This window comes from Anguilla rostrata, chromosome 8 (genome assembly GCF_018555375.3).
Source record: "Anguilla rostrata isolate EN2019 chromosome 8, ASM1855537v3, whole genome shotgun sequence".
NCBI classification, from domain to species: Eukaryota; Metazoa; Chordata; class Actinopteri; order Anguilliformes; family Anguillidae; genus Anguilla; species Anguilla rostrata.
In genome coordinates, this window is record NC_057940.1 from 54272431 (window position 1) to 54283928 (window position 11498).

The 11498-nt window shown below is 46.5% G+C and overlaps 1 protein-coding gene across 5 annotated transcripts in view; it reads left to right on the forward strand.

Annotated features, from left to right (window-relative positions):
• The first annotated feature begins 6633 nt into the window (after window positions 1-6633).
• LOC135262104 (ras/Rap GTPase-activating protein SynGAP-like) overlaps window positions 6634-11498 on the forward strand; it is an 81876-nt gene continuing 77011 nt past the window's right edge. For 4 of the 5 annotated variants that reach the window (XR_010332113.1, XM_064348953.1, XM_064348951.1 and 1 more), the window contains exon 1: window positions 6635-6736. Coding sequence is in view for 4 of the 5 variants with exons in the window: in XM_064348953.1 (XP_064205023.1) it covers window positions 6646-6736 (91 nt within the window). In the remaining variant the exon portion in view is untranslated. Of the gene's footprint in view, window positions 6737-11498 lie in introns of all 5 variants that reach the window. The other variant, XM_064348954.1, reaches the window with a different exon arrangement.

Sequence of the window (11498 nt, forward strand, 5' to 3'; positions counted from 1 at the left end):
ATCCAAAAAAATGTGCCTCTTTTAATTCCCTTTCTCGCCCGCCCATGTGCAATAACGCCAAGCCTTTGGGGGACGGACGGTCCTGCAGCACGCACCGCCAACCGCCAACCGCCAGCCGCGAAAAAACGCGACAGAGCGCTCTGCGGCCGGACACCGTGTCCGGCTGTCTCTCCACTGCAGATGCTCTTGGAAGCAGACAAACCTAATTCCACCTGCGCAAGTGCTAATGTTCACGTTTAACTGTTGCTACCGGTGAGTCCATCGCTGTTTCAACACCCTCCCGCAGAACAATAATGAACAGATATTGCTTGATAACGGGAGTCTTAAATTTAAAAACTTAATAAATGAGCCCTCGACGAGGGAGGTCTTAGAATGGGTGAAGTGGAACCACAGTGCGCAGCCAGTCTGTTACCATGGGCTTGCTGATTTGAACCAATCATCTCTGTTGATTTGCGGCAGAAAGCTATAAATCCATATGATTGGTTCATACAAATCAGCGACTGGACAGCCCATTACCGCTCCAGCAAAGAAGCCTATCTTCCTATCCCTCGAGGGGGCTTTCAACCAGCGAAATGATCGGGGCTTAATATTCCTACGCAGCTCTTTTGTTGTCCGCGAGAAGACACGAAAGAACATTTTAAACGCACACTGAGCACGCACGCGCGCGCGTACAGAGCATGGCATTGGCGTTACGCGCTGCTGGTGCGAAGTCGCTGGCCTCAGCGCGCTCCGTTCGCGCATTAGTTTGACTGGATGTTTTCAATCGACCGAGGTCTGAGAGAATGTTTTTGAACAGGGTCACATAAAAGTGGACGACCAGGTGTCTCTCAGTCAGCTAAAGGTGATGATACTGCAAGTGCGCAATTAGACAGAGGGAGGGTGAAGCGACTTCCAGCTGACGGGTGACAGGCAGACTGGCAGGTGGGCTGCCAGAAATAGAGCTAAAAGGGGTAAAAAATTGAGACCTGCGTCTTTTTTGGAGGGGGGCTTGAAGCTCAATCACAAATGACAAATGCACCAGAAATACAGCACAATATTTAGGACTTTTTGTATCAGTAATGCTACATTTTAAAAGCTTGGATTTCTATCTGATATCTCTATCGTTATGTCATATGCTAGTGACTGATAGTACTACAACCACTGTGATTCTTAGTACCGCGGCAATTGCCGTTATAATATTGCTCAATACAGTGCACCATTCTGGAAAATTATAGTACAAAACAATTTATTTAATTAAAATCTACGCTTTTCACAGATCTCGGTTCTCTATGACAGACAGTCACGAGTCGGGGCGGGTTTTTAATTTTTAGGAACCAAAAAGAACATTAAAATAATTCACAATTAATTGCCCGCTTCACAAAGTCCCGTTATGGCGACCGTTTGAAATGGATCTGAGCCAATCGCGACGGTAGTGCCAGTCATCAACCCCCAGAGAGCCAACATAAAATATTCAAACTCGTAGTTCGTCTCCGCAGGCGAAGCCGAGCGGCAGGTATTCTCTTGCGAACGGTGGGCCGGCATAACCGCCATCATTTATTCTCGTGTTCTCCACATCTGTTACCGAAGAATTAGACTACGGCAAACACCAAAAGCTGTGTTTATTAATTTTTTTAAAGGGGCATGTTTTGACAACCAATTCTGCTTCTAGAAGAGGTGATTAACGTTGAAATAGGCTGATCAGTCACGGCAATTGGTGTTGAGGCTGCAATTTCACTGTTTTGTAGGCTACCGAGCTGTTAATAGGAATACAACCGTCATTCCACTTCATTTATGTGTTGAGTCTAGTTTCACTCATTAGGTTTTCACATATTAATCCACGTTAGTGCGGTGACAGTGTGAATTAATCTGTCTTTTTGATAAGGTGGAATTTTGATGGGGATGTGTTAATAGATGACTATGCTATGAAGCGATTTTATTAAGCCTGCATTAAAATGTGAATGCAATTTCTAAATTTAGCGGGATGAGTCACGAGGTGGACTTCCTTCACTGTGACGCAAGTATCGTTTCCTCTGCAGGCCTCCGATATAATGCACTGCCATGCCCGACTGCCGGGTTCTGATCACTGGAACACTCGCCCTGGTGTAGGTATGCCAGCTGATTGCAATTTCATGGCCAGCCACCAGGGGTCGCGAGAGTGCATAAATCGTATGCCTTATTTGAAACAAATTGATGAGACAGAATCCCACACATCACGAGCAGAAATTACAGCCGTGCATCACAATGTTTAATTTTGTCTCGGCCTTGCGCTCCGATGGGTTACGCAAACAATTTGAAAGCGCACGGCAGAAAATACAGCGAGTCCTACGTACAGTCTACGCGCTGTAACCGCTGTTATTACGCGCCAGACGCGTTTTTCTTTTATTGCACGACTGCGACGCCTTTGGACACGAACGTAGGAGCTGGTCTCGCGCAATAGCCAGAGACTGGTTTTGTTTGTCCAGAACCACAGCTGTCGTAAATGCAAAGGAATAAAAGAAATATGCAGCTGACACGTTAGCGTTTTCACACATGCGTGGTCAGTGGATGCCAATCTGGATGGAGCTGGGAGACTCAACCTAAATCTTAAATTAGATGCAGTAGATTTACGACTGTAAAATGGAGGGAAGGGGCTTAACATTAAACGAGTAATTAAAGAAAACCATCTGACAAGGTCTAAACAGAATGTGTTGTTGGCCAGATAGCCCCATAGCACAACGCATTACATAACCTCGTTCCTGTACAGCTTCCTTACCACTCAAACCTTTCTGATTTCTGGTTTAAGAGTTGTTTTGAAAGCCCTATAACTGTCCTGGACTTTTGGAACTCCATTAAAACACGAGAACATGGTCAGTAGTCCACACATACAGTGGAGTGTAAAAGTCAGGACGTAGCCACATTGTTTTCAAACTTCCTGGCTCATTGGTTCCTGGAATAATAATATAAAAACTGTCCCGTTAAAGAGCTTCCTTTCACTGTGTATATATATATATATATATATAATTAAGAGAACGACATTATCACAATCATAGTTCCCCGATGATTCAACGGCGCCTTCTGAGCAATTTGCAGTTAATTCAAGCGGACGTTTCTCGCTCGTAATTCACGGGGGGGGAGGGGGGGACGCAGCGCTCCTCTAGGGTTCGGGCCGATCGGACCGCTGGCACGTGTCACATGAGCCTAAACCAAACACGTGGAACACACGCACGCGCGTGCTCTCTGGGCTCTGAGGCGGAAGAAGGAACACGCGAGTATTGCGGTAATAAGAGAGCACGGTGACAGTAACGGGCCGCATGAAAGCAGGGCAGAGAGCCGCTGCGGCTCTCAAGGACTAACGCTCCTCCCCGCTCACGCCGAGCTGTCCGTCTGGATTTCTACTTATCTTTTGCATTATTTATTTATTTGTTTATTTATTTATGAATTTATTTATTGCTTCTGTGGTTCTCCGCAGTCATCTCTGCTGCTTCGTGAGGGTGGTGTGTGCAGTGGTGGTATGTGTGTGTGTGTGTGAGGTGTTCAGTGGTATGTGTTGGGTTTGCAGAGCGATGTGTGTTGGGTGTGCAGTGGTGTGTGTTTGGTGTTGCCTCCACTATACTAATAGTGCAGTCCTGCTGGAGGGACTATCACAGTGTGAATGTCAAAGTATTTCACTTAAAAATACAGCAGAACAGAAGATTACGGTCGTCCACCCTGAAGTGGAAAATCGTCTTTGATATTTTGAATTACTTATCGCAAAATACTGGATTGAAGCCTGGATTGTGTGTTCAGTAACAACATGCAGAATTGTATATATGATACAACTATGAACATGAACATTGCAACAACAAAAAAATGTGTGTGTCTATATATTATATATATATATATATATATAAATATGTGGAATGCTGTATACTGTGTTGCCCTTATGTTCTTGTGTTTTTGCGTTTGGCTCGTTGTGAGGGTGTTTGCCCTGGGGGGACAGGAAGGGGGTCAGTGTGGGTGGATGATGGGCGTGCGTTTCCCCTGGATCTGGCTCGCAGCAGGTGATGGGTTATAAAACGCACCCCCCCCCCGGTTCGGAACACCCCCCCCCCCTCGTTCGGCGGTACGGAACCCCGTGTGGGATCGTCTCCTCTTCCGTCCTTTTAGCCGCGCGTCCTGGAAGAACACGGCCTCGTGGGAAGGGATGTCTTTTGTGCTCCGAACCGTACCGCGGTGTGACGCACCGCCGGTCGACAGATGTTGAACGCGGGGGGGGATTATTTCCCGCTGCTGCTTCCGCTCGGAGAACAGCGGCGTAGCCTAGCGTGCGGTACGCTCACAACGACGTAACAAAATAAAAATAGCGCTGTAAAAATATTCACTATCTAGCTAGTAAAATACTGACTAGAGCAACTTAGTGAATTTAATGCTTAAATCTGTAAAATTGCATATGTATATACAATGCCTGGGACAAAGATATATATATTTTGTCTTGATAATACCTTTTCCATCTTTGAGCACGTTGGATTCTCGTGATAAAGCAGGTCACAGGAGGTACCCTAACCCTTAGCCCTGCTGTGCTGGCGCTCTGGGCGTGATTAAGAATGAGGGCTTTCTGGGAGCCCGCTCTTCCTGGCTGCAGTCAGTAGATTGGCCTGTGCGTCCAGGGTGCAGGGTGCGGTGGTTGGAAACAGGTGCATGTTACAAATATACACCCCCCCCCCCCCGACCCCGTCGAGCTCAGCCAATCAGCACACGCGCCAGCGAGCTCATTCCGCCCTCTCCCGCACCTCATTAAAAACCCGCCGGTTTTCCCCGCGGGGGGGGGGGGGGTCTTTCCGTCATGGTTCCCGTTCTCTCGATCGTCCGAAACCAGACCGCGAAATTACATTCGCTGCCTCAACAGATAATGAGCAGCCCTTCCGAACCCCCCCCCCACACAGATCACGCAATACTGACAACGCACCGTGTGTGTCTGTCCTGTTCCTTAAGCTGACGCACACGAAGACGTTCAAACAGATTACATCACATCACATTACATTACAGCCATTTACCAGACGCTCTTATCCAGAGCGACTCACACAACTTTTTACACAGCATTTACACTGCATCCATTTATACAGCTGGATACATACTGAAGCAGTGCTTTTTGGTAAAAGCCAATCCTGCTCAACGTTAGACGAGCTGGATGTGCTCCGGTGATTCGTAAGGCCCTGAGTCTGTACTGTTCCGTGGCTTCGGGTTTTTTATTATTAATTCCCGTTTATCTGAATCGGGTTTATTTTCTGCTGCCCTTCTGGAGAGTGTGAATCACGGAGGTCTCTGGTGATTTAGGCATCGAGTGAGGGGAGCTGTGCCGAGAAGCGGCTTCCCTGCGAGTCTTAAGGCCTCTCTGCAGAGAGTGTGTGTGTGTGTGTGTGTGAGTGTGTGTGTGTAAGCGTGTGTGTGTGTGTGAGTGCGTGTGTGTGTGCGTGTGTGAGTGTGTATCCGTGAGTGTGTGTGTGTGTGTTAGTGTGTATCTGTCTGTGTGAGTGTGTGTGTGTGTGTGTGTGTGTGAGTGTGTGTGTGTGTGTGTGTGTGTGTGAGAGAGTGTGAGTGTGTGTGTGTGTGTGTGTTAGTGTGTATCTGTCTGTGTGAGTGTGTGTGTGTGTGTGTGTGGAGTGTGTATCTGTCTGTGTGTGTGAGTGTGCGTGTGTGTGAGTGAGTGTGTGTGTGTGTGTGTTAGTGAGTATCTGTCTGTGTGAGTGTGTGTGTGTGTGTGTGAGTTTGTATCTGTCTGTGTGTGTGAGTGTGTGTGTGTGTGTTGCTCACACTGGTACAAAAACTAGATCTCTGGCTCTCAACCCATTTACCCAAGTGGGGCAATACGCGTCACTCCCGAAATACTCTTTTTACCGCTTGTCTATAAAAAGAATAAAAAGTTATGCTTCCAAGGTCCTCCGATTCTGTTTTGCCACATTATCCCCGTCTTTGCATCCTGTGACAGCAGCTCGAGCTGATTGGACCAGACACGGCTGATTGACACGCACGAGGCTCCGCCCCAGTGCTTTCAGTCTTCTGGTCCTGGAGGGGCTGGTTTGTTTGCAGGCTTTTTATTTCGGCTAATTACCCCCAGCCCTAATTGGTTCAATCAGCTAATTAGCTGTGCACAGTTATGACCACACATGCACTATACTGGTGGATTTCTAAGAGCATATTGAGGAACCAAGTGCAACCTTAGGCTGTTGTATATAATTTCATACTGGATGAACAATGCCATAAGAAACAATGATTGACCTAATCATGGCGATTGTAACACAATTACAGTACAATAACAGAATGGATCAGGGAGACAATAACAAGAGTGGGCACAAGCCCGTATAGACCTGGACTGGCCAGTTTGAAAGTGCACTTTTTCTAAAGTAAAATCCACAGGTCAAAGTTCATTACTCCAATACAATCCAAATTAATGAATCCTTTATGCAAGGAGAAACTGTCCATGTGTTTAATTCAGTTGAAACCCCATAATGTTGAAAAATTCTCTCTTTCTCTCCCCTCCCCCTCTCTCTCCCTGTCTCTCTCTCTCTCTCTCTCTCTCTCTCTCTCTGTCTGTCTTCCTCTTCCCCCCTCTCTCCACTCTCTCTCTCTGCCCCCCCTCTCTCTCCCTGCCCCTCCCTCCATGCTCTCTCTCTCCCCCCCCTCCCTCGCCCTCAGGTCCACCCCCTGTTGATGCGAGAGCGTCGCTCCGAGTCGCACAGGAACAAGCTCCTGCGCCGGACCGTCAGTGTGCCTGTGGAGGGGAGGCACAACCCCGAGATCGGTGAGAGATCAGCCGCCAATGCCACCACATTCTGCCAAACTCTGCCACATTCCGCCAAACTCTGCCACATTCCGCCAAACTCTGCTACATTCCGCCAAACTCTGCCAAACTCTGCCACATTCCGCCAAACTCTGCCAAACTCTGCCACATTCCGCCAAACTCTGCCAAACTCTGCTACATTCCGCCAAACTCTGCCAAACTCTGCCACATTCCGCCAAACTCTGCCAAACTCTGCCACATTCCGCCAAACTCTGCCAAACTCTGCACATTCCGCCAAACTCTGCCAACATTCCGCCAAACTCTGCCACATCTCGCAAACTCTGCCACATTCCGCCAAACTCTGCCACATTCCGCCAAACTCTGCCAAGCTCTGCCACATTCCGCCAAACTCTGCAACATTCCTCCAAACTCTGCAACATTCCTCCAAACTCTGCCACATTCCGCCAATGCTGCAACATTCCACCAAATTACGTGATGTTCCGCCAAACTCTGCCACATTCCGCCAAACTCTGCCACACTACGCCAAATTGTCACATTCCGAGGAACTGCAAACTCCAACAGACTCTGTCAGACTCCCGCCAAACACCACCGAAGCCTGCCAAACACCACCTCACTCTGCCAAACTCTGCAGAACTCCAACAGACTCCCCCGGATTCCCGTAACTCCGCAGAACAACTTCAAACTTCTTAAGACTACTTTGTCACTCGCCCCACACTGCAGATGCTTACATTCCACTGACGTGCACACTAGTGCTTACTCTCACTAAGAATGACCTGCAGCACACTGATGCACAGGACATGCATGACATATGCTGACTTGCATAATAGGTACCAAAGAGGTCAGCCTGTTCCCAGCTCTACAGTGGGAAAAGGCTATAATGAGCCAGCCTGGTTAAAGTTCTACAGTGGGAAAGGGGTATAATGAGCCAGCCTGGTTCCAGCTCTACAGTGGGAAAGGGGTATAATGAGCCAGCCTGGTTCCAGCTCTACAGTGGGAAAGGGGTATAATGAACCAGCCTGGTTCCAGCTCTACGGTGGGAAAGGGGTATAATGAGCCAGCCTGGTTCCAGCTCTACAGTGGAAAGGGGTATAATGAGCCAGCCTGGTTCCAGCTCTACAGTGGGAAAGGGTATAATGAGCCAGCCTGGTTCCAGCTCTACAGTGGGAAAGGGGTATAATGAGCCAGCCTGGTTCCAGCTCTACAGTGGGAAAGGGGTATAATGAGCCAGCCTGGTTCCAGCTCTACAGTGGGAAAGGGGTATAGTGAGCCAGCCTGGTTCCAGCCCTACGGTGAGGAAAGGCGTATAATGAGCCAGCCTGGTTCCAGCTCTACAGTGGGAAAGCGGTATAATGAGCCAGCCTGGTTCCAGCCCTACAGTGGGAAAGGGGTATAATGAGCCAGCCTGGTTCAGCTCTACAGTGGGAAAGGGGTATAATGAGCCAGTCTGGTTCCAGCTCTACAGTGGGAAAGGGGTATAGTGAGCCAGCCTGGTTCCAGCCCTACGGTGAGGAAAGGCGTATAATGAATCAGATGAAATGCTATATTTGTTATGCATGTCTGTATAAGATCATGGAAAGGAAAGCATTACTCAGGAGTTGGAAGGAAAGACGCGAACAGCACACTCCTCCGCTGAGGTTTTATTAGGCTGCCTAACGATTCAGTCGGTTCGTTTTTCTCCCTAAAAGGCGAGCGGGGACATTTCTCCGTTTTTAGGAGCTCTAAGGCCGAAATATCTGCAGCGAATCAGCTTTCATGGCCGTCTGTGACACACCTCCATTTCTCTATAAAGCATTTCCGTCGCGTTCTTAAAAAAAATAAATAAAATAAAAATGTGTATATATATCTCATTGGCATAACTTTTTAATTGTCAAATCTGGGACTGCTCAGTTGTTTTAAAATTTATTTATTTTTTTGACAGAAGCAGTCGGCATGCAATTAAGCCGTTAATTCCGCAATTTGAATCCGTGTTCGGCAAACCTGAAACGCAAACGGCGCCTGTAATTAGTGATTCATAATCCCAAAACAGTAAACAGCTTTTCATTGTTATGATTTTGGTTTTAATGGCTTTGGAACAATGGGGGTTTTATGTTTACAGAAGCTTTTTAATGGCTGCCGTTGTGGCTAAAAATCACAAAATGAGGGGTATGGGTGAGAAATACACCTCAGTCTCAGTTCTGCTACCATTTTAACTCGGCTGCACTGGCAAGGGCTGAGGATATTACAGAGGACTGTGGTTCTGTCTTCGTGGAGACTTGAATAGTGTTACAACTGGGTGTAGCAGTGTTATAACAATAGCAGTGCGGAGTAGTGTTATAACAGTGTGGAGTAGTGTTATAACAGTGTGGAGTAGTGTTATAACAGTGTGGAGTAGTGTTATAGCATTGTGGAGTAGTGTTATAACAGTGTGGAGTAGTGTTATAGCATTGTGGAGTAGTGTTATAGGATTGTGGAGTAGTGTTATAGCAGTGTGGAGTAGTGTAATAACAGTGTGGAGTAGTGTTGTAGCAGTATGGATTAGTGTAATAACAGTGTGGAGTAGTGTTGTAGCAGTATGGATTAGTGTAATAACAGTGTGGAGTAGTGTTATAGCAGTGTGGAGTAGTGTTATAGCAGTGTGGAGTAGTGTTATAGCAGTGTGGAGTAGTGTTATAGCAGTGTGGAGTAGTGTTATAGCAGTGTGGAGTAGTGTTATAGCAGTGTGGAGTAGTGTTATAACAGTGTGGAGTATTGTTGTAGCAGTATGGATTAGTGTAATAACAGTGTAGAGTAGTGTTGTAGCAGTATGGATTAGTGTAATAACAGTGTGGAGTAGTGTTGTAGCAGTATGGATTAGTGTAATAACAGTGTGGAGTAGTGTTATAGCAGTGTGGAGTAGTGTTATAGCAGTGTGGAGTAGTGTTATAGCAGTGTGGAGTAGTGTTATAGCATTGTGGAGTAGTGTTATAGCATTGTGGAGTAGTGTTATAACAGTGTGGAGTATTGTTGTAGCAGTATGGATCAGTGTAATAACAGTGTAGAGTAGTGTAATAACAGTGTGGAGTATTGTTGTAGCAGTATGGATTAGTGTAATAACAGTGTAGAGTAGTGTTATAGCAAAGTGGAGTAGTGTTATAGCATTGTGGAGTAGTGTTATAGGATTGTGGAGTAGTGTTATAACAGTGTAGAGTAGTGTTGTAGCAGTATGGATTAGTGTAATAACAGTGTGGAGTAGTGTTGTAGCAGTATGGATTAGTGTAATAACAGTGTAGAGTAGTGTAATAACAGTGTGGAGTAGTGTTGTAGCAGTATGGATCAGTGTAATAACAGTGTAGAGTAGTGTTGTAGCAGTATGGATTTGTGTAATAACAGTGTAGAGTAGTGTTGTAGCAGTATGGATTAGTGTAATAACAGTGTAGAGTAGTGTTGTAGCAGTATGGATTAGTGTAATAACAGTGTAGAGTAGTGTTGTAGCAGTATGGATTAGTGTAATAACAGTGTAGAGTAGTGTTGTAGCAGTATGGATTAGTGTAATAACAGTGTAGAGTAGTGTTGTAGCAGTATGGATTAGTGTAATAACAGTGTAGAGTAGTGTTGTAGCAGTATGGATTAGTGTAATAACAGTGTGGAGTAGTGTTGTAGCAGTATGGATTAGTGTAATAACAGTGTAGAGTAGTGTTGTAGCAGTATGGATTAGTGTAATAACAGTGTAGAGTAGTGTTGTAGCAGTATGGATTAGTGTAATAACAGTGTAGAGTAGTGTTGTAGCAGTATGGATTAGTGTAATAACAGTGTAGAGTAGTGTTGTAGCAGTATGGATTAGTGTAATAACAGTGTGGAGTAGTGTTAAACCAGTGTGGAGTAATGAAGGTAGTGTGATATATTGTTGCAGGCTGATTGGATGACAGCAGTAGTAGCTGTTTAAATGAGTGAGGTACAGTTCAGTGTGAACACCGATGAGCACTGTTGGTTTCTTAAAATAGAGGAATCTGTTAAGCACAACAGTTAAGTGACAAACCCCGATGTGCCTGTCATAGTGTACTCTTACAGTACACGCAAACCCAAGATCCTTTTATACATGCCTGTATGTGAGCCCCCTATGTTTTAGCAGAGTATTTTAATACAAGTAGGCTTCTGTGCGCTTAATGCTGTGCTAATGGCCGTGTGAGTCATTGTGTGTGTGTGTGTGTCTGTGCGAGAGAGAGAGAGAGAGAGAGAGACTGTTCCTTTTTTCCATTTTCTTTTTATAAACGCACTCTTGTACTTTCGACTTTTGAAAGGCGGTTCCCCCCGGAGCCGAGCCTCAGTCTGCATTTTAAAAAGCTTTTTAAAAGGGGGAGGAGTCGGAGCAGAGAGCCGGCTTCAGGGGGGCCGAGCGTCAGCCAATCACCAGCGCTCTGTTTATTCCTTAAGAGCAGGGGGCGCAGTTAGCAACGTGGTTAGCGATGTGGTTAGCGGTGCTGTTAGAGACATGGTTAGCGATGCAGTTAGCAGTGCGGTTAACGGTGCTGTTAGTGATACATTTAGCGATATGGTTAGCGGTGCTGTTAGCGATACGGTTAGCGATGCGGTTAGCGGTGCTGTTAGCGACATGGTTAGCGATGCGGTTAGCAGTGCAGTTAGCAACGTGGTTAGCGATGCTGTTAGCGATATGGTTAGCGACGCGGTTAGTGATACGGTTAGCGGTGCTGTTAGCAACGCGGTTAGCGGCGCGGTTAGCCCCTTCACTTCTCGGCGAGCTGTTGCGGTGCCGGGCGCAGTCACGCTGTGCCTATTTCTGAGAAGG